Consider the following 25,033-nt stretch of genomic DNA (forward strand, 5'->3'; position numbering starts at 1 on the left):
AAGCCGTGGGAGCGTTATAATGTGAAGGTCAATCCCACTATTTGTTCGTAAAAGAGTAGTCCAAGAGTAGGCGGTGGGTGGTAATGACTAGCTGCCTTCCCTCTAGTCTTACACTGCTAATTCAGGGACAGCTAGCGCAGATAGCCCTCGTGTAGCTTTGTGCAAAATTAAAAACAAAACCAAAAAGACAACAGGTATATTTGTCATAACACATTTGTATTAGGCCTAATACATTTTAAACACTATATTCTTAATCTATTCCCTTAGAAATTTACAAGGATTATAATAGTGTATAATAATAATATTTCATCCACAATATATTTGTCATATCCATTGCCGACAACGCATTTCTCTTAATTCGTTGCTCATTACGCCGGTTGGAATACGACGAACACTAATGTCTCATAACAAGCATAATTCTAATCATTTTTTGTCAGCTTGTAAAAGGTGAATATACCATAACAATTATCGCTGTGTCAAATGGTTCATACAGGTAGTGTTCCGATCACTGGGAGGCCCATCAGTTAGTTATGTGTTTGAATAACAGTTGATTCGCATATGCAGCTCTAAAAATAACAACAGAAGGTCTATATATTATATTGCACTCAGCCAAACTATGTTTTGGTTAATATGTATAAGGGATCTATTATCTACGATGACGCAGACTTGTTAGGTTCGAGTTACCATTTTGATATACCAAAATGTCATTCAACACGTATTACTAGACACAGGAAATATTTTAAAGAATAAAAAAGTCAGTTACGTTTGTTTGTTTTTGAATTTCGCGCAAAGCTACTCGAGGACTATCTGCGCTAGCCGTCCCTAATTTAGCAGTGTAAGACTAGAGGAAAGGCAGCTAGTCATCACCACCCACCACCAACTCTTGGGCTACTCTTTTACCAACGAATAGTGGGATTGTCCGTAACATTATAACGCCCTCACGACTGGGAGGGCGAACATGTTTGGTGCGACCGGGATTCGAACCCGCAACCCTCAGATTACGAGTCGAACGCCTTAACACGCTTGGCCATGCCTGGCCATCAAGTACGTTTGAAATAAAATATTTTAAAATATGATAGGTAATAAAATCAAAATACAAACAAATTCTTTTTAAACATTTCACGTAGAAACAAAACGAAATGTTAATATTTCAGCCTTTTTGCCGTTACAATGTAACAGTCAACCCCAATTTTCGTTTGTAAAAGAGTAGTCTTTCCTGCAGCCAATCGCCTCTAAGTTATGGACGAGCATGTTCGGTTATGGAATTTCACCTCGTGACCTGAAGAGTTTGAGCCAAGTGTCTTAATCACAAGGTCATGTCAGATCTATTTAACCAAAAGTTTTATTCTTTGTGAAAACGATAATGAAACTTATAAATACCTCTAATGAATTATTGAACAGTTGTAGAAATTTATAAAACGAAACACAGTCACGAAATTGGAAATATAGTTTTGGTCAAAATGTTTGCTCATTGTTTCAAAAATAGGAACATTATTATTAAGATATAACACGAATACAGTTAGCACAGTGAAACATAGACATCATGAACAATTTATTAGAAGAGCATACAATTCTATAAGATTCCTATAGAAAGCTGTGTAATTCAGAATTTTACCAGTCGCAAACACACTTTCCTAAAACATATACAATGGCAAAATATGATACTAAATTGTTATAAACAGTGTCTGTAACCTTATATCATTTCATATTAAACATTCAATACTTGGTTGGTCCTCCTCGTGCTTTAATAACAATGCACCAGATTATGCTGTTTCTAAGGTTGTTGATGTATTCTATTGGGTTAAGGAATAATTCGTGAGCGTTTTTTCAAGTTAAAAAAATATATTCATAAATGAAACGCTTTCGCAAAATATTTCATGTCATTTGGTAGATAATTTTTTGCTCTAATAGATGGTGTGTTTGATTTTCATATCTCTTTAATTTTTGCTTTCATTTTCAGCTCATTAAATGGAATGTCAAGTGGACAAAATCGAGCATTTTCGACACCATCTGCTTTTCGCATTTAATTTCTTGCAATTTCGTTTAAAACAATGCATACTATATACCTAGGTATTACATGAAATAAAGCATCATAATAAATGTTTTGGGTGTAATGTGTTCATGCATTGAAGTATTGTATAGTCTTGCATGTAATGCTTGAATGAAATTATTTAAAAACGCTCACGAATTATTCCTCAACCTAATACTATGGTTTCATCCCAACTTTTCTCTAGAAGACACTGCAACTCTTTAACAGCAGTTGACTTAGAGTCGTGGTTAACAATTTTCCGGTTCAATTCTGCCAAACTTTACTTAAAAGGATTGGAATATCAAGATTTTGCTGGCTATGGTGATCTTGTAACGTCTTCTTGGTCGAGATAGTCCTGTAAAATAAGCACACTGTGGGCAGTGGCATTGCTATCCTTGAAAACAAGCTTATCGCCAAATCTTGCTCTAGCGCAGCAGTTTCTCAAAACTCCTCAACCAAGGACTCCTTTTACTATTATTTTAGTCCATGGACGCCATGCTTTTGGAAGATTCTGCCTACTTAATAAACTGTTTTTATTAACTAATAATTAACATATTTTCCCATTTTTCATTATCAAATAAAATACACAAATAACTGGATATTCAATTAAAAACTTGATATTACCTTTGCAAACTCTTAACTGGGGATCACTGCTTTAGCATATCGTAGGAATATGGTCTCCATATGATGTCTGTTGGAGACGTCACTGAAGTTTCCTATAGAGATATGAAAAACAGTCTTTCCACCATGATGAATTGTTACCCAGTCACATAATGTGTATTTCTGTGGGAAATGCAGTCTTTCCTCATCTGTTCTCCGTGTAAAAGATGGACATTAATCCTATCCTTAGCTTTAACAAGCCGGAAACAGGACTCATATGGAAATATGACATGTCTCCAGTGACCGATTGTAAGTTACCATGGTGATTTATAGTTAATATCGGTTTTCAACTAGTTATTGCAAAATAACCTTGTTTGGCCAGTCTTATACTCACTGTTCTTCTTAATACCCTGGAATAAATGTCTTAGTGACATTCCTGTCATAAGATGTCGCGTTCGACCTTGACGTGTTAAGCTGATCAAAACAGATTATTTCGAGCAGTAGTTTTTCGGCGTCTACCAGTAGACTTTCTTGGAACAAAGTTTTCAGTAGTCCTACGACGTATAAAAATTCTGGATACAATACATTATGGGGTATTATATATGCAAAAAACGGCTCGTTTGGGTCGAGAAAATATTTTACGTAGAAGAGCGAACAACGTTTCGACCTTCTTCGGTCATCGTCAGGTTCACCGAAGAAGGTCGAAACGTTGTTCGCTCTTCTACGTAAAATATTTTCTCGACCCAAACGAGCCGTTTTTGCATATATATTTCTCTACAAGTGGGTTTTTTCGACATCACTGATTGGGGGGTATTATACCGTTCTCGGAATGTCCTTTTGCTTCATTCTATTTCTGGACAGTCGAACTATTTGACGATCTATAACTTATGGCACGTGGTAAGGCATGAACGACTCTGTACCAGGTGCAGAGAAATTTTCCGACTAAAGCGTTGATTTGTTTTGATTAACAAAAAAACACCCTTTTACACAAGATACATGTGTAAGTGTTTCGACTAACAAGTGCTCAAAACACCTTATGTCAGAATATCAACTGTACGTGTTTGTCAGATCAAACGCTACCTTCTCTGTTACTATTCAGGAATTTATTAAATCACTACTCCATGTATGTAGACAATAACATTAATATAGAAACGATTGTAAACATCTTTATTAAGACTGTCAAGTGTTTTATAACGTATAAGCGCCAGGACAAAGTTCTAGTAAACTGTATGTTCATGTTACTTTGTTCTAGAAACACTATAACTTCCATAGAAGTGCTTTACGACACTTTCTAAGCACCAATATATAAGCTTCGTTCAGACTGTCTACAAATGACAAAGTGGAGTTTTGTAAAAACCATACGAGTGTCACCACCATTCCTTCAGCAAGTTTTCTTCACCAAAAATCCCCTTTGCCATAAAATATATTACCTCTACGGTTATAACAGTTCTACCAATATAAGTTAATGTGACCTGTACTGTTAAGATAGTTTTGTTCCTATAAACAGGTGTGTTTATCCCTACAATTAAGATTTTATCTCTGTAAACTAATGTGTCTTCTACAGTTAAGAGCTTGGGCCTCTGTAGCCTGATGTGACATCTAGAGTACAGTTATTTTCGTTCCTATAAACTGATGTAACCTATACAGTTAAATTAGATTTACCCTGATATATGAAGTGAAATCTATACTTAAGATAGCTTTTGCCCCTCTAAGCTAATATGATCTATACAGTTACAAAACGTTTGTCCTTTTAAATTTATGTGAATTATAGAATTAATGCAGCTTTCCTATTGAAAGATAATGTGATTTCTCACGTGAAGATAGTTTGTGCCCTTGTAATATGATGTGATATCTACAGTTCATGTAATGTGATATCTACAGTTCATGTAATGTGATATCTACTGTTCATGTAATGTGGCATCTACAGTTCATGTAATGTGATATCTACAGTTCATGTAATGTGATATCTACAGTTCATGTAATGTGATATCTACAGTTCATGTAATGTGATATCTACAGTTCATGTAATGTGATATTTACAGTTCATGTAATGTGATATTTACAGTTCATGCAACGTGATATTTACAGTTCATGTATATCTACAGTTCATGTAATGTGATATCTACAGTTCATGTAATGTGATATCTACAGTTCATGTAATGTGATATTTACAGTTCATGTAATGTATGTCCCTGTAAACAGATGAGATCTCTGTATCGAGGATATATTTTGCCCATGTAACCTGATGTTACCTATGCATCCAAGGAAGCCTTTGCCCCTTAAGCTGTTTAAACCCATACAGTTAAATTAAGTTTTGCCCCTATAAGCTGTTGTGACCTACAGACGTTGGTAGTTTCTACCCCTGTAAGTTGATGTGACGTATGTAGTTTAGTTAGTTTTGCTACAGTATGCTGACATGAATATAAATAAGGATAGCTTTGTCCTGTTCCTGTAAAGTGCTGCCACCTATATGGTTAAGTGATTATGCCTTCATAAGCTGTTGTAACTTTTTCAATTAAATTAATTATGCATATGTAATCTGATGTGATATTTACAGGTAAAATATTTTTGCCCTGTAAACTGTTGTGACCTATACCGTTAAATTAGTTTTGCCCCTGTAAACTAGTATGATTTATAAAGTCAAGATTATTTTGCAACTATAAGGTAATGTGATCTGGAAAGTGAAGATAGTTTTTGCTCCTATACGCTGATATGACCTGTTTAAGTAAACTGATGTGACCTGTAGAGTTTAGTTAGGTTTTGACCCTTTAAGCTCATGTGACACATACAGTTAAAGCAGTTATTGTCCCTGTAAGGTTATGCGACGTGTACAGATAAGGTAGTTTGCCATCGTAAGCTGTTGTGATATCTATAGTTAACATGGTTTTATCCCTTTAAGATTATGTGACGTATACAGGTAAGGTAGCTTGCCATCGTAAGTTCTCGTGATATCAACAGTTAACATGGTTTTGCCCCTATAAGGTTATGTGACGTGTACAGATAATGTAGTTTGACATAGTAACCTGTCGTGATATCAACAGTTAACATGGTTTTGCCCTTATAAGGTTATGTGACGTATACAGATAAGGTAGTTTGACATAGTAACCTGTCGTGATATCTATAGTTAACATGGTTTTATCCCTTATAAGGTTATGTGACATATACAGATAAGGTAGTTTGCCATCGTCAGCTGTCGTGATATCAACAGTTAACATGGTTTTGCCCTTATAAGGTTATGTGACGTATACAGATAAGGTAGTTTGACATAGTAACCTGTCGTGATATCAACAGTTAACATGGTTTTGCCCTTATAAGGTTATGTGACGTATACAGATAATGTAGTTTGACATAGTAACCTTGCAACATTAACATGGTTTTGCCCTTATAAGGTTATGTGACGTATACAGATAAGGTAGTTTGACATAATAACCTGTCGTGATATCAACAGTTAACATGGTTTTGCCCTTATAAGGTTATGTGACGTATACAGATAAGGTAGTTTGACATCGTCACCTGTCGTGATATCAACAGTTAACATGGTTTTGCCCTTATAAGGTTATGTGACGTATACAGATAAGGTAGTTTGACATAGTAACCTGTCGTGATATCAACAGTTAACATGGTTTTGCCCTTATAAGGTTATGTGACGTATACAGATAAGGTAGTTTGACATAATAACCTGTCGTGATATCAACAGTTAACATGGTTTTGCCCTGTAGATGATGTAACCTTTAGAATTATATAGTTTTTACTCCGTAAGTTGACGAAACCTTCACATTTAAAATATTTTTTGCCTCTGTAATATAAAGTGACATCGACAGCCAGAAGATTGTCTCCGCTGTAAGCTGTTATGACCTGTACAGTTAAATTGAAGTTATCTTGCAATCTGATGTGATATATACAGTTGATATAGTTTTTGCCCCTGTAAACAGATGTGACCACTACAGTTGAGGTAGTTTTTGTCCCTTCAATCTGCAACGACCTCTATATTTAAAAGTTCAAGCCAATGTAATATAATGTGAATTTTACAAATAAAATAGTTCTGCCCCTGTAAGTTGATGTGACCTCTATACTTAAACGCTTATGCCAGTGTAATATAATGTGAGTTTTACAACTAAAATATTTCTGCTCATGTAAGTTGATGTGAGCTCTACAGTTAAGATCTTTTCTGCCCATGTAAGCTTATGTGGCCTTTACGGTTGAGATAGTATTTGCCCCTGTAAGACGATATGTCTTCATCTAAGATAGTTTTTGCGTCTTTAAGCTGATGTGATAAATAAGTAGTTAGGGCCCCACTTTAGTGGCAACAGGGTAGAGGTAGGGAAAGAGCGGGTTACTGAGATAATTTCAATGTTCCGTCAACATTTAATAAGAAATATATGAATAAACAACAAGTCATTCATTCATTATTTCTAGTTGTAGAAGAATGAATTATTAGACAAGTGACATTAAGGTGAAATAGCATGTTTGTGTATAATTAACACGGTGATTAGTGTTCCCCTAGATATTTTAGACAATTAGTGTGTTATGTGTGTAATTGCTTTGATAACGACTGTCAGTGTAATAAATCCTGACACCAAAAACGTTCGCCCTTTCAGCCGTGGGTACGTTATAATGTTACGGTCAATCCCACTATTCGTTGGTAAAAGAGTAGCCCAAGAGTTGGTGGTGGGTGATAATGACTAGCTGCTTTCCCTCTAGTCTGACTTTGTTAAATTCAAAACAAAACAAACCAAGAAATGTGTTTGTGTGTGTGGTTTTCATATAGCAAAGCCACAAAGGGCTATCTGCTCAACCCACCGAGGGGAATCGAACCCCTGATTTTAGCGTTGCAAAAAACCAAGAAATGTTTACACAAATAAAACTTTTGTCCTATCTTTGATTTAAAAAGTTTCTTTAAATACACACATCACTGCTGTTAGATAGAACTGGCCATTGTCAATAATCTCAACACAAAGCATTTGAAATCTTTGTCTAATATATAACAACTACGTTTCTAAACATTATATAATTAAATATTAGCGAAATATCTCATATTTAAGTAGAATCAATCTTTCATTTTGAAAAAGTGTTCTGAGCCAAGTGATACAGTCTGACCATTTGTTTTACGTTGTGCACGGTGTAAAATAATTGTATTCTAACCCGTCAAACACTGAGAATGTACAATAAGTGATTTTTATATGTGTTACGTATTATAATTTATCTCAAACGAATCTCCGATTTATTATGTAATGTGCGTTAGGTATTAAGATTTCACACAGCCGGAAATTTTAATTTTAATTTGGAAATTATTTAAGTGTCGATATACACCAAATTCATGATATTTGCCAACAAGATTGATACACACAATTTTCCTTCTTAACAAAAAAATATTTTAATATACAAATAAAAATGCAATTTATGATAATGCAAACGCAAACTAACGTGGCAGGGGTTTAGTTTAGAGAGAGAGAAATCAGAAGAATTCTCTCTCCAACTGGGGTGTTCAGGAACGTTGTGGTTCCTCTTCGTCCCCTTTCGTGGAAGGTAATTGAATTTAGCTTTTTTTATTTTTTATTTTATTTTATTTTATTTTATTTTATTTTATTTTATTTTATTTTATTTTATTTTATTTTATTTTATTTTATTTTATTTTATTTATTTATTTATTTATTTATTTATTTATTTATTTATTTATTTATTATACTCTTTTTTGGGTGAAGGAGTGAAGTTGGCAATAATTAATATCATTCATGAACAAGGCCAAGGTAGCACTAGAGAAAACAGCCAGATCCCGTCCCGATAGGCAGCTGTCATAGTAAATGTGAACATAAACAACCCGATTCAGGACATGGCAATAAAGTTGCTTAGGCTGGGATCTAAAGATCTAATGCCTTATTTTTTGCTGTGGGGGGAAACGGGAACGCCCCGAGAAAAACCCACTTTCACAGGACAGGCGCCGAAAGATTTACCTGTTCTGTGCCCGATACCTAAAAGAGAAAATACATACTATTCACTGAGTTTTGTCTTTTAAGTATTTTGTTTTGTGATTTGTGATTCTTGAAATATGTTGTAAGGTGGAATATATTTGGTTGGTGCACTAGTTAATTTATAGAGTGATGCCGTTAGTTTGTTTCTCTGTTCTGCTTTTAAATAGTATTTGTGTGATATTTCAGTTAGTCTATTTCTTAGTGTTGGTTAGTTGCTGATTTGATGAATATAATTTACTGAAGTGTGTTATTTGACATATTATATGTGACTTGACATCCATACTCTATTAGTGGACGGATGTAAGCCTTGTATATTTGGATAATGGTTTTTGGTGAGCATTTCGAGTGTTTGCTTGTTAAAGTCATTAAGTGTGAAATACGTTTTCTAATTGATGACTGTATGTTGTTAACATGTTTTTTCCATGTTAGTTTTGTGTCGAAAGTGATGCCAAGGAATTTATGATAATGATACAAATATTGGTTTATATACAAGGGTTTTACAAACTGCCGTATTTCCCAGAGTCGAAGCTGCACTCTCCAGTTTGATTAGCTAAATTGTGAAAACAACGAGAAACATAAGAATATAAGGTGGCAGCACTTCAACCAATCTTACTAAGATGTTTCATGGATTGTTTTTTTGTGAGCTATATGCTTATCGTAACTACCTTTGAAAGTGTGTACCTTATATCACCACAAGAATATCTGTATTATTATCAGTAATAACGTTATTCTAAGCCTGAGGAGTTAAAAAGAGTGTCGGTATTACAGCATGGTGACATGTTCTTGTTTACTTATTTGTTATTTAATATTAAGTAACTTATACATTTCATTCTAGGTCGTATAGAGGGGCTTGGATTACTGTCTAGTATCAAAACGCTTCCTCTAAGCTTCGGTTTAGGCCTATGAGCAATATAACCTTCGGGTTAGAAGACGCAGGGTAAATTTATGAGACTAGTTCTGGGGAAAAAAATAGCGTCTTCTATTTGGTCTAGAACTAACTATGTTAACGACGATTCAAATCCAAATGAATTTTGAGTTAAAATTGTTACACCTCGCTTAAGCTAGCCAGCTTGGTTGGCCTCACTTATAAGCTTGATTTTACCGACGAAGATATTTAATGTCCTCGTAGAAATGCAAACATCCAAAGTTAATTCACTGAAATTCAAAGATTTATAATGTTCGAAATCTATAAAGTTTCTGGTTAAATTCTGTACTTTCCGATTAATAAGCATTAATCACAATTACAGTTTCTGAGGCTTACAGTTTACTGACTATAGCTGACCCACCATAATAATTGTCTCTCGGCACGTCCATTTTATATACCAATCACACGAGATTCTCAAGCGTTCAACAATGTTCGAAAGCACGCTAGCGTTTTCGTAAAGTAACTATTATTGATTCTTACTCTCTAGAATCTTCTTCACATTTAGAGAACAGGCGGAACCTGTCCAATACACATCTAACAATATATGTCACATGTATCAAACTAAACACATGTAGGTATTAAAATAAAGGTATAATGGTAAATCCGTTACAATGACTATGTAATGGACATACAAAGATAACGACAATGCTTGATAACTAATAATGACATTTTAGAAACGTACAGATTAATCAAATACAAAACTGTATCTAAGTGATTGCGTCACTACATATTTATAATTTTGTAAAGAGAAGCACCTACTTTAAGCATATTGTAAATAAATAGATGGCACCAGTGTATTATAATTGACTTATATTTAATAAAATTTTCCTGTAAGCACAAAATATATTGTAAATACATAGATAGCGACAATGTATTATAAATAATTTTTATTTCAATAAGTGTGTGTGAAAAGCCACATAGGGCTATCTGCTGAGTCCATTATTTCAATAAAAAAAAATCCGTAAATACATTGTAATTGTTAAACGTTTAAGTAGAAATGTATATCCAGTGACTTGCGTATTATTGGTAAAGGATCCTACTACCAAGAAGATAATGACCCAAACACTCATCCAACCTATGTATAAACTACTTAGCTAAAAAGAAGTAACTGGAGTCATTCAAATGATGCAATGGTTTCCACAGAGCCCCAGTATCAACCCAGTTGAGCAGATATGGAATTTCATAGATAAAAAAACTTGAAAAAATCTAAAATTTCTTACAAAGGAACTTTATGGGAATATATCAGTGACATTTGGAGGAAATCCCAAAGAGCACTTTGATGAAATATGTTGCAACAGTACCTGAAAGGCTGTCAGTAGTTATTAAAGTAAAAGGGGACACTTAAAATATCAACTGTTTACTGAACACAAGCACTTCCACTTAGTTTCTGTTGTACTAAACATGAAGATAAATAACATTTTGATGTTTCACCTGTGATTTACCTTCCATTGTTCTTTGCAAGTAGCCTGAAATCTAATTTTTGACCTTGTAGTTACATTTTTGCACAGCACTGTATATAGTAAAAATAATCTTTACCTCTATAATCTGATGTGATCTACATAATTAAGTTTTTGCCCTTGTAAGCTGATTCGGCCTATATAATTTGCTTCTATGATTTGATGTTATCTATACAGTTATAGATGCTGTTCTGCGTTTTAATGTTCAAATATTATATATATATATATATACATATGTAGTTTTCTCGTTAAGTGACACATAGGAACGGACCACTACCACAAGATAACTGATTTGATATATATTAGATGTACAGGGTGGTCCGTAAGTCCCTACCCATCCATATGTTGTTATGTTATGTTCAATTACGCATGTATTATAAATTTGTTTCTTTTTTTTTCAGAGAAAAATGTGGCCGATGTAAGATCATTTACACTTGAAAATGTCTCACAGAACATGGTGTCGCATAATATTATGCATCGAGAATGAGGAACAGCACACAGATATACTGGATACATAAGATATATGGATGGGTAGGGACTTACGGGCCACCCTGTATATGAAGCAGAAGTGTCGTCTTTGTCGGTCTTTCACGGCTGGAATTTCTTTGTCACTCCCTAAGTGTCCACGTATCCCCCACGCACTTAAAAGCGAAACTCAGCTAATTACAAAGAAATCTGAACATTTTCAGTTTTAAAGTTATAATCGCTGTCTTTCAACTTATACTCAATGTATACGTCATAAACAAGTTTCAATCACTATATCTTTGTTTTCTTAATTAATTGGACTTTTCTATTTGTATATATAGATATGTTGTTTTTCAGTTTTATATATCTTGCAAGAACTTTTAGCTGGCAAGAAAAAGAAGACCCACAGTCTAGTGTAATAACTTTGAGAAAAGATGCTGCCTCATCAAATTATGTTTAACCTCCTCAGAGCTCCCCCTAGTGTCTCAATGGTAAGTCTAGTGTTTCGTCCTTTTACTTTCGTTCTGAGTGACATATTCCTTCATGTTAATTTTCTGAAAACTAAGTTAATTTCAAAATGTTAATCTATAAAAATAAATGTATTTTATTTATCATTACCAATCAATACCAAACCTGATACAGTGACACAGGATGATATGAGGGGAGGGGAGGGGGTTGGATTCCCTATCTAGTTTCATATTGATAGAAATTTTCAAGACAGAACATCTCTCTTTCCACCATCTGTACCTTTATGTACTCTTATTACACTTTTAACGTTTATTGTGTTAAAAGAAAAAAGAATACAATTTCTTATCCTTCGTTACAAACGAGCTTGTATTTTACCTGTCCAAGGATGAGTCTTACATCCAGTTATTTCATAAAATAAGGGCGATATCTCTAAACAACAACTTCAGTTGTAATACTTAAAATAATTCCTAGTTCTTATACGAGTATTCCATCTAGTGATTTCATAAAATAAGGGCTATATCTCTAAACAACAACTTCGATGTAATACTTGGAATAATTCTTAGTTCGTGTAATAGCAGACAAATAAATACATAAATATTTATCTAATGATTGTTGCTGGTTCCAAGCAAGCTTGGTTGCTTCTCATGGATGTTTAACTGTGAAACAGATGTTAAAATTAGCAGTGTGAAAATAATCTGATAATAATTACGTTGGTTTTTTTAACCAGCATCTATGTTACAAGTAAAATAATTTTATATAACATAGTTTTGTTACGTAACTGACATGATTTTCATGATACGATGAAACAACGTTTTTAGCATAAGGCATCCAACCGATAAACGTACTGTAACAACATTTTAAGTGTTTTAATAATTACTAAGAACTTTCTATATATCAGCTGAAAATTAAAGAAGCAAAACATACATCAGAAACGAACTAAACTATTTATTCCATAACTTTAAAACACATGAAAATCTAAAACGTTCAGTGGTTTATTATATTTCTCATAAATCATTATGTTAGGCCTATTAAATTTTGTAACTCTACATTCCTAAACTTATCTATTATGGATTTTCAATAATTAGAAGAGTATATGATATGATATGAGTATTTCAACACACACTATATAATAGACCTAACATAATATATTTTATATATCATGTTTCGCCAGCTTCTAAAAGGCATCCATACCATAACAATTGACGTTTTGTGTTTAAATAAACATCTGGTGAAAATTACTAAATTACTTCGGATTTACAACGCTAAAATCAGGTGTTCGATTCCCCTAAGTGGACACAGCAGATAACCCGTTGTGGCTTTGCTATAATTAAAATACAAACACACTTTTATGGTTTTATTCGTTGGCGAATGGGTGACGCCTTGCTATTATCATGTCAGGTTACAGATCTAAGGCTCCGGGATTCGAGACACAATGCTACTGAAAGTAAATCCAACATAACACTCTTATGACTGTCTGTTGAGCAACTCAACATTAAGGACGACTATATCTCAATCGTAGGGGGTCTCTGACCTAACCGTTTAGTCCACGCGCACATAAAACGCCTTTCAGATTGCCAGTTCCAATTGTATTCTTTAGTTAGTTAAGTTTCTTCCTTGTAGTATAAATAAAGACAAATAAACTTGAGAAGGACTTGATCACATCAACGTTCTAAATCTCAACTCTAAAGTTATATGTAGTTCCAAAATACATTATTTGATTTTATCGACCTAATTGGAGAGATGAGAGCTAATAATACTATAAAACCGTAATCACGAGTTGGTCATCGTTACTAAAATGTCTATTTCGGCGAAAATCCTGGAAATGCATTTTTGTTAAAACCGGTTCCTTGGAAGGAAATATGTTAAAGATAAGTGGAGTCAATGAAATCTATAAGTGAAAGACCCTTTTTCTTAAGAAGTCATTTAAAGGCACATCTGTAGCTAATTTTGTGAGCAGTATAAGTGAGGTCACACTGATAAAAGGTATTTTCAAACTTACATCTTCAGTTTTCAAAGTGCTATAGTTTTGTTGTTTGACGTAAGACCATGTTGTTGTTTTTCTTTTGTTATTATTATTTAGATGAATAGTCCGTATAACTCAGTTTTCGTTCATGGCGGAACGTGTTGCATAAAGTAATAAGTAGAAAATAGTTTCTATAATATCTTAGAGTTGACGAGGAGCGTTATATGTTACAGCCAATCCCACTATTCATTGGTAAAAGAGTAGCTTAAGAGTTGGCGGTGGATGGTGACGATTTGATATCTAAATGAAGGACGGCTAGTACAGATAGCAGCCCTCTTGTAGCTTTGCGCGAAATTCAAAAGTAAAACAAAAAAAACAACATTGTACGGTATTTATGTAAATGTTCCTAAATTTAAGGCTATAACTTTTGAAAGTGTACGCTAACATGGAACTGTCTGTGACTAGTAGTATTTTTACACGAGCGATACATGAACAATGCACGTGAGAAGGGGTCGGAGTAAGTGCGGTTTACTCTGGCTCTCAAGAAGTGTTTATAAATAGATTTAACGGAAGCCTTGCACCGACGAAGAGATCAACAAACCTGATCCCCTCGGATCTTTTTATCTAAATCCCGATAATAAAGAGAGAGAGAGTATGAAATTTTTACAGAGGACAGAGTCTCTTCATAGGCGGTCCTCCCCAAATCTGGTCCGGATCCAGATCCGGATTTTGGATCGCTTTGAAACATTTTTATAACGGAAATATAAGGCATCTTCTCCGTTCGTTTGTTGGTAACGACTATGTAAAAAGTATCAGATTAGGAACGAATTTCAGGCACACATTGAAACTAAAAGTCGAAACATTTGTGGGGTGTTCAGGATATGCTGTCTCTCTATTATTCTCGTTGTAAATGAGTCACCAGCAAGTAATTCACTGCTCATGACACGATTTTTTGTTACTTAATAGCAAGTTTTCGTTCTATAAGTTTCGTTTCGTCAACAAAGGGCTTTAAAGACTACTAGAGGGGAGCATTAAGAACTGAATATATTAACACCACAGATCTTAAGGACTGAATATATTAACACCACAGATCTTAAGGACTGAATATACTAACACCACAGATCTTAAGGACTGAATATATTAACACCACAGATCTTTCAAGTAATCGCGTTATCTAAGCAGTTTTAGTGACCGTTCAAAAGAACGAAACAGGTATATCGTTCGGAAATCATGGTTATCATAATAATCTTAAGCAACAGAGACGTGAGAACTTACTTTTGAAGATGATATAACAAATAAATAGTTTTATTGAGTTTTGTAATAACTAAGTGATAATACTGTAGAGATTCTGATTGTTCAGAGAGGGTGTAAAAGTAAAAATAGTGCTAACAATTATTACAAATAGTACTCGGAGTACCCGTTCGTTGGACGAGTCAAATAAAAACTCGTTTGTAATAAAAGGCCCGCCAGTGGCTCAGCGGTAAGTCTGCGGACTTACAACGCTAAAAACCGGGTTTCGATACCCGTGGTGGGCAGAGCACAGATAGCCATTGTCTAGCTTTGTGCTTAATCCAAAACAACAACAAAAAACAATAACACTGTAATAAAGAATAGGAAATTGTACTTTTTTTTTTACATAATATCCTCCGTTGGGAAATTCACAACTCTAAAATCAGAGGTTCAACGTTCTTCCGTGGTTATAGTAGATAGCCCAGTGTGGCTTTACTATAAAACACACACACAAACTCTCTTTACATAATAAACATTAAAAAAGTGCAATACAAATACGTAGAGACATCACTACTGAAAATAAAGATATACCGTTTTCATTATTTCTATTAACATGAAATTAGTTGGGGGGATCGAGCCCCCTCATGACCGTCTTCATGTCATGATGTATCACTGTATGAAGTTGGGTAATGAATGGTCAAATGTGGAAATGTATAAGGATTTGGTTTGTTTTGAATTTCGAACAAAGCTACACAAGGACTATCTGCGCTAGCAGTCCCTAATTTAGCGGAGTGAAACTCGAGAGAAGGCAGCTAGTCATCACCACCCACCGCTAACTCTGTGACTACTCTTTTGCCAACGAATAGTGAGATGAACCACACATTATAACGCCTCCATGGCTGAAAGGGCGGGCATGTTTTGTGTAATTGGGATTCGAACCCGCAACCCTCAGATTATGAGTCCAGTGCTCTAGCCACCTGGCCAGGATGAACCCTCTAGATATGGGATTGTGGTTTTGAGCCCCTTTCCCAGCCCAACATTCCTTTTTAAATATTCTAAAAATTAAATAAAATAAGAAGCACTGTACTTGTTACGAATCTTGCGTTAAAATAATCAGTACGTGTATTTTTAAAAGTGTATATTTGTATGTGTACGTCTTCTTATAGCAACGCCACATCGGGCTATCCGTTGAGTTTACCGATGGGATGCGATCCCCTGATGTTGGCGTTATAAATACGTAAACTTACCCCTGCATTAGCGGGCGACCTTTTTTTTAAAAGAATTATGGATTTGTTTAAGTTTATATTTTTAAAGCACACGTGGTCTTGAGTGCACGTGACTAATGGTTTATGATTCAATCTCCTTTCCCCATTACAATTTCGTTACTATACCCTTGTTCATGTTCCAGTGAGTTGTTGTTCGTTGAGGCACCTATAACACACTCTTCAAATACCCTAACTTCTTAACCTTTAAGATAAATATAGTTTTTGTAAGGTTGTTGTTAAACGCAAAGCTACACAATCAATTATCTGTGCTCTATTCACCACAGCTATTGAAACTCGAATTTTAGCGTCCTAAGACTGCAGAGTTACCACCGAGTCTCTAAAGAGGGCAACAAAAAATAGTATGGTAATTTTGTACCACTGGGCTACTGTAACTGTCACAAGTATTATTATATCTCATGTTAGAATGAGCACTTTATCCTATTTGGATGAGTTATTTAGTCACTTTAGTCCCAGTGGAATTCATGACGTATTGCACTGCTCTGTTGGATAGGACGATGCTTAGCAATTAACTTATTAGACTGAGGATCGATCTAAGAGTCTCTGGCTCCAGATGTGGTACTAAGATACACACTTTATACCTCCAGCTATAAGTGCTGTATAATTGTGGCACACAATGTTGATATTCGGGCGATGAGTACTGTCTGCTAGCCTCCTCTCCTCTGGTCCGCAGTTAAAAATTAGGGACAGCTATGCCACAACCATAGGGTCCTCTGACTTGTTCGTATAGCAGCCTACTTCATATATAAGGTGAATTAACAATAGTTTACACTACTTTGATCTTTTTGGCCTGTAGTCTAGTGGTTAGCATGTCAGGCTGAGGTTCAAAAGGGATTTAGAAGTGGTGTTAACGAATACGCTTAACATTTTCATTTGTGGATGTAACATAAATGTGAATTCCATTAATGGTTCAAATATATATGACGAGTGCTCCTAGCTGTTTGTTTCCCTTTTGGTCAGCAGTTCAAGATAGGGATAGTTAATTTTGAATCCAAGAGCTATATGTCTGTTCGTTTTCTTGAATTTCACGCAAAGCTACAGGAGGGCTATCTCCACTAGCCATCCCTAATTTAACAGTGTAAGACTAGAGGGAAGGCAGATCGTCATCACCATCCACCGCCAACTCTTGGGCTACTCTTTTACCAACGAATAGCGGGATTGACCGTAACATTATAACGTCTCCACAGCTAAAAGGGCGAGCATGTTTGGTGTGACGGAGATTCGAACCCGCGACTCTCAGATTACGAGCCGAGCGCCTTAACCACCTGGCCATGCCAGGCCAGAGGTATATGATCTACCGTTTCGCCTACGTGCGCATAAGATGTCGTTCGTTCCAAAATTTTATTTTTTTTATCTTTGGGTGTAGATTCACGTTACAGGAAAACTGTTCATCGGTTGTTAGAAAAAAAATATCTAATATCCTCTTCACACTATTCTTATCATCTTCCACTGTGCGTGAAACTCTTCATAATAATTTGAGTACTGATCTCTAAGTGTATTATATCAAAGAACAGACCCAGAATTTGCCTACGATTTGGAAACTTGTACTTATGTTGGGACCATAGTTCGTCAAGGTTAAAAGGTGATAAGTTCATATTTAATATTCTTCGCTGGAACCAACTTGTCGAAATTGTCAAGTGCGGAGAGAAAAGTCACAGCTTTTAGTATTTAAGTACGAAAAGAAGACAGCTTTGTTCTTGACGAAACACAAACTATATAATGGCCTATCTGTGCTGTACTTAGCACGGGTATCGAAACCCGATTGGTAACGTTATAAGTTAACAGCCTTGCCGCTGGGAAGCCATTCATTGATGATTTAAACTATTACTTAGTATAATAAGTTTTGTTTATCTTGCTCTTAGGAATCTTTATCTTGAGGAATTCTTAAACCAAAAAAATTTTATTTAAAATGTGTTTCCAGGCAGAGGTAAGTATATAAAATACATGTTAGTAAAATTTGTCACGTGATTTCAACAAACCACAGAAGTCTCGTCATGACCAAACTTCAACGAGATGATTAATCGTAACTTATTTCAGGTTACTAACTGGTCTACCCACATTATTCTGAATTTTCCTATTACATTTTTTTTCTAGGTTAACTTCACAGAATTAATTTACCTTACAAAAATGTGTAATTTTCCGCTACCTTTCTAGTTCTAGCTGAAAGTTGCCTAGAAACTCACATAACGAAAACTAAGTTTTTAGCATGGCTTCCATTTTCCTTCGAAAATCCATAAGTATTGCTCTAATTTTTCCTTGACTGTTCACTCTCTACGGTGAATTAATTTTCCAAATGTTTCCTATTGGTGACATGGTGTCGACTGGTACCCAATTAGTGTACTACTTTTTATTGTATGTTTCTTGAAAGTGTTGGATATTACATCAATCGGTTGCACTTGCAACCACCCACGGTAGCCTTGCTCTACCTGATATCCATAACAATAGGCCTAAGATAAAATCAACTGCTTATTTTGAATTAATGTCTGTTTTTAATTTTTAATACAAGTTTCTCTACCTTACTCTGGAAATAATAAATGAGCTAGGTTATAAATTGTAGTTTTCGTAGAACGAAGCTAGGAGGGGAAAAATTAACTGACCTATGAAAAATCGCAAAATATAGTAAGATAATTTCAAACTGAAAGGTTAGTGTTATGTATATCTAAACTGCAGGGTGTTCCAACATGTGTATAATCGAAGCATTAACAGTCTCTACTGGCCATTAGTGCGACTCTGTTGAAATATATTGGTTGTTTTGAATTTCGCGCAGGGCTATCTCGAGGGCTATCTGCGCTAGCCATCCCTAATTTAGCAGCGTAAAACAGCTAGTCATCACCACCCGCCGCCAACTCTTGGGCTACTCTACTTTATCAAAGAATAGTGGGATTGACCGTCACTTTATAACGCCCCCACAGCTGAAAGGGCGAGCATGTTTGGTGCGACCGGGATTCGAACCCGCGACCCTCGGATTACGAGTCGAACACCTTAACACGCTTTGCCATCCCGAGCCCTGTTGGAATAGATCGCTAGTCTTTTTATAAAATGTCTTCCTATATAATAAGTTTCCAGATCTGTCTCTTCTGCCTATCAGCCGGCATCCAAGATTCTCAAAAAGAGCATACAGACAAGACACTGACCTATCTTAAACCATAGCCGAACAAGGTGTTTAGTAAACCATGATACATTATAATGATGTACGCTCCACACCTCTCCCAATTCCATCATTGCAAGCAGTAATATACCTAAACCATATAAAACAGGTTAACACAGTTATTTCGACTTCTCTCTCTCCATTCTTCACAAATGGAACAATACTGACATATAAACACTAATATTTATATTTCGGTCCAACATAAACAGTTAATCTGTAACAAAGAACGCACGGCAGGATTCATCGCTTCACAATACGAGTTTCAATGTTCTTTATGTCATTTTCGATGTTCCATTCACCACGAGAACATTTAGAGCTGTATTTAACAGCTTATGGACTATAGCCAGTTCATTAGGTGGAGCACGTGCTGTCTGGAAGACAAATTTATTGACAAATCTTCCGTTTCCTTCACAACACGTTCTGAAGTTCGTTTGAACTGAACAATTAACATCTTTTATTCCATGACCAGGATGAATTTTGAAAATGGCGCGCCTAGTGCTCATCCATTCCTCCATCATGCACGAACCTTAGCAGGTGTGGATATAAGTAGATGAACTGAAACTACTCGAACCACCAATTCTGAATCAAACATTTCTTTTTAAAGGTCCATAAATTATTTTTCTCATTACGTCTTGATTGGTTGTTTGTGGTAGATGTTGAGCTTTATTAAAACCCATCACTGAATCCACCATGATGGTCACGTGATAATTCCAGGGGGACGGGCCCATTACTACTTGTAGTGTGCTCTACCAGCAAGTTTGGTAATATACCGTAATTTGGTTTCCTTAATACCTTGTGAAATTCACTACATTAAGAAAACCGGGAACAAAACATTTTTGGATTCAACCTTCATCATTTCTTTGTTTTCCATTTTGAAACTTATTACAAGTTAGTTTTCACACGTTTCATAATCAAAATCAAAATAAAAGCTGAGCCATTATCCAGTTTTTGCGTGCTCTCAACTAAATACGCGATTTTTAAAAATAAAAAATATCTTGATGCAAAACAACGAAAACCGTTTAATTTCATTAAGTATAGAGGAACGCCACGATTCATTGTGATACTTTAGTCTTCAGAATATCACATTTGTTAAGTAAACGTTTTCCAAATGTTGTTACCGTAAACAAATGTTTTAAAAAATCACACAAACTCAATTAAAACTACTTTACAAGTACCATTCTCGGCATTTGGTTTCGTCTTTCGTTTTATCAGTTCAATATTAAAGTCGTTTGGGGTTGCAAAAAATATTTTTTTTTTTTTTGGTTTGTTGTAAATTTCGCACAAACCTATATGAAAAGCTATCTGCGCTAACCGTCGCTAATTTAACAGTAAAACACAAGAGAAAAGGCAGCTAATCACCATCACCCACCGCCAACTCTTAGACTACACTTTTACCAACAAATATTGGGATTGACTGTCACATTATAACACCTCACGGTTGAAAGGGCAAGCATGTTTGATGAGACGGAGATTCAAACCCGCAACCTGTAGATTATACTCTTGAATATATGAAATATCGTAAAAACTTGTGAATTATCTTGATACCTGATGTTGGCCGAATAGCACCAATAAATTACAGAACGCCCGAGATAATGCAGGGCAACACTAAGATATACCTAACCACCGCCATAAACAATTCTTCGTATTATTACAGTCTCACTAACTCCAAGGTTATAGGTTATAGTCACAACCTAAGCACGACTTCTTCAAAAGTCCTTGTCTGTGAATTTAAATAGAAATACCGAAAAAAAGGAAACTGCGTATTTCTTATTACTTTGTATACTTTAACGTACTGTTTGATACGTGAACAAGAGGGGAATCTCAACAATTGTGGCATATAAAATTCGTTTAGGCATAATTAGAGTAAGATAATCTATGATATCACCCTCGGATTACGAGTCGCACGCCTTACGCGCTAGGCTATGCCAGGCCCTTAGGCGTAATTAGAGTAAGATAATCCATGATACCTGTTGTTTTTTTTTATCGGCTATATTTATATTTGCAACCAATACCAAGCGTGCGGCACGCATTTACCCAATTCAACTTTATTACTCATCCAGATCTCTACCAGCCTTCCCTTAAACTGAAATTATTTTAGGCAGAATTATAGTAAATTAATCTATGAGTCCTTGTGCGTAGTGAAATACAGCAATCGAAAAGGTTTGACCTCATGAGTCGCAAACTGGAATTAGATCTCAAATCAGTCAAGAAATGATGGAGCTGTGAGCTAAAAGTTTGAACTAGAGAAAACAAGAAACTCAGAATGGAAACCCGGCATGGCCAGGTGGGTTAAGGCGTGTGACTCGTAATCTGAGGGTCGCGGGTTCGCATCCCGTCACGCGCCAAACATGCTCGCCCATTAAGCCGTGGGGGCGTTATAATGTTACAGTGAATCCCACTATTCGTTGGTAAAAAAGTAGCCCAAGAGTTAGCGGTGGGTGGTGATGACTAGCTGCCTTCCCTCTAGTCTCACACTGCTAAATTAGGGCCGGCTAGCGCAGATAGCCCTCGAGTAGTTTTGCGCGAAATTCAAAACAAACAAACAAACAGAACCGTTTAATGAGCCGCTATGCCGCAGCTAAAAACAGAACACTGAAATAAGAGTTCATTCCTTTATCTCCTAGTTTTCATGACACGTAAGGAGTACAATAGTCTCTTATCGACGCTTCGTATACTATACGCAAGTATTCTGAAGAGCTTATTAGACACAATTATAGTTTTCCATGTATATAACCAGTTAACAAGAATAATCCAGTATCGACTAAACAAAAATAAAGTTATGGACTTAACACGTTTTACAATAAAACTTGTTTATTTGAAATATAAGGCCTTAAGCTGCATTAAAATGTATATCATAATAGGACTAAGTTCATTGTACCAAACTTGCAGTTTATAATCACGCTTTTGTGGAGAAACTGAAGATGTTAATATTATAAAGAATTTCGACTGATCAGATAGATGGCGTTGTAGCTGTTGTTAACTGAAAAAAAAAAAAAGTGGAAAAAACCATGTTCAGATATCTTGTAGATTTTAAAACAAAAACCTCTTAATATTTAGATAAAAAAAATGTTGTGGACAAGTAGGATATACCGAAGATAAGGTGGCATGATTATAATAAGATAAAAATAAACAACATAGCATACGACATACTTATCAGAAGTTACATCTAATGTACACTGTATCAATACGTTGTAAAATGATCAGTTACTCAGTTAATAACTGGAATAAAGTCTATATTTACTGTACAATACAATCTACGGTTCGAGGCTTATCTAATGAAAACGCCAAGAAATTAACCGTTACTCTTATGATGACGTCCCGGGTTAAAGTGCGAGGAACGTTTTCTGTTGCGGCATGGCTCTACCACAGGGCGGCCAGGGGAAATGAAAAAAACAACAATAACAAATCATCAACACTCTTCGATTAACACGTTTCAGTACAACAGAAATCGAGTACGTTATATCAAAACGATTTTGAATATGCAAATCAGTTAGTTATGTAACAACCGCAGCCGGGGTAAAGTTGTAGTGAATAGAATGTATAAGAACTACATTTTTACATCTTTTTTATGGTTCGTAGATAGTGTGTTGCCATTCAAGTTTTGATCTCAAAATTTTCCAGCGCAAAATATTCATAAAGAGGTGTTCAGATAGGAAACTTAGAACTTACGAGACAGAAATATCCTATGTGAAGCATAAAGGAATCATTATAACTTTAAGATGTCTAGAGCCATTTTGTACCAAACAATAAGAAAACAATCTGAAAGTGGTACATAACATTTAGTGAATACCTTTCCGAATGGTTACATGACTAAGTCTGGATTATGCGCCAGGGATAAGTTAAGAGCCAGAACAGTGAATCAAAAGTTCATGGTGGATTCTCCTACCATCAAACCAATTTCCTGGACCCTTCATACAACACAGAAATACCAACTTGGTACGGAAACGAAACCAATATGGTATGGGTTCAAGAAGATAAAACCTCCAAATATACCTCCCATTCAAACCTTCGCATACCTTAAACAACTGGAGAATGAAACAGATATTTGTATTACTCCATACAAACAAACAAAACAATGGGCTCTAGGAAACCATCGTTATCGTGTACTATACGAATTGAAACAGCATGCAGGGAGGAATGATGCGCTTTGGACATGAGAGTCTTATGATGGAACATTTTACAAAAGAAACTGAGCTGCAGGGCTATTGTAAAAATACACAGTCGTCTGGTAAAGTACGACTGGACGTGGAGACATGGGTTGTAACGATGTGGCGAGGTTTCAAAGTTATTTTATTTTAATATATTAAAACGGTAGTTAAATAAAAATTATGAAGAACTAGGTTAACAAACTTACTGTTTAGTTTTAATATCAAACTTGTGCCATGTGTTAAATATGATACAAATTTAGAGCAAAATAATACCTCAACACCTCAAAATATTTAATTTTTTGAATACACTCAACCGTTATACATTCAACTTTTAAGTTAAATTTTAAAAAATCATGTGTTAGCACAATCGTCTCTTATTTGCATATCAGTTTTATTTTGATTGTTCAAGAGAAAAATTACTGCTGAGAAATTTTTAACAAGAAAGAAACATCTTGTCATTGTTCATAGACGTTTAGCTTGTGTGATTGTTCATTATTGAGCGCAAAGCAACACAATGGGCTATCTGTGCTCCTCTCGCTGCGTGTATCGAAACTCAATTTCAGCGTTATAAGAACTCAGACTATACGCAGTTATCTACTGCTAGCATCGACACTTACATTGTTAGCTGTCTCACGTATCTGCGAATATTATTTTCTAAGCCCGAAACACTCTTAAAAACCTTAAAGAAAAAAAATACTATTAGAATATATACTTAAATCTTATTATAAAAATATATATAGATTGTAATGCAAATAATATTCATAGAAATGTGTTTACCTTTAGGCATGCCACAAGGAGATTTTGTTCTTCCATTATCGAGAAAATCTAAGTTGTATTTCCTAGCCGGAGGAAACGTTAAGGCCACATGTCCAAGAGCGAATTCTAAAATACATCCAAGTAACAATATAACGAGCGCTTTCCTTTGCATTTCTGCTCACTTTTCCGTAATAACCACGATATTTGTACGAATAAATTCAGAAGAAAACAACAAAAAAAAAACTACGTTTCGCCGATGTGCATTAACTGATAAATAAATATCATAAGAATGTATCAATAACTAATTACGTTCAACTTCTAAGGATTCACTTCTACTGAGTCTGTTAACATTGTGCGTGATTTAATAACCATATCATTGTGGCGTTAAGTAGGCCACTGCTGATAGATAGCCAAGTACGTTGACTAGCGTAACTACCAACGCTTGTTCTCGAAAAACACGTAAAAACATCATATACTTTTCAAATATCATATTCTAAAACATTTCGCTTTTCATCGAAATAATTACAACCAATCAAGCATAAGTCTTAAATACCAGACTTTTTTTTTTATATATAAATACAGAAAAATATGA

General features: G+C 35.2%; 1 protein-coding gene across 2 annotated transcripts in view; it reads right to left on the reverse strand.

Annotated features, from left to right (window-relative positions):
- LOC143248691 (uncharacterized) overlaps positions 1–24,823 on the reverse strand; it is an 82,965-nt gene extending 58,142 nt beyond the window's left edge. For both annotated transcript variants that reach the window (XM_076497308.1, XM_076497307.1), the window contains exon 1: positions 24,463–24,823. In XM_076497308.1, coding sequence (XP_076353423.1) covers positions 24,463–24,498 — 36 coding nt within the window. In that variant the 5' untranslated portion in view covers positions 24,499–24,823. The remainder of the gene's footprint in view (positions 1–24,462) is intronic.
- Positions 24,824–25,033: the final 210 nt, after the last annotated feature.

This window comes from Tachypleus tridentatus, chromosome 4 (genome assembly GCF_004210375.1).
Source record: "Tachypleus tridentatus isolate NWPU-2018 chromosome 4, ASM421037v1, whole genome shotgun sequence".
Taxonomy (NCBI): Eukaryota; Metazoa; Arthropoda; class Merostomata; order Xiphosura; family Limulidae; genus Tachypleus; species Tachypleus tridentatus.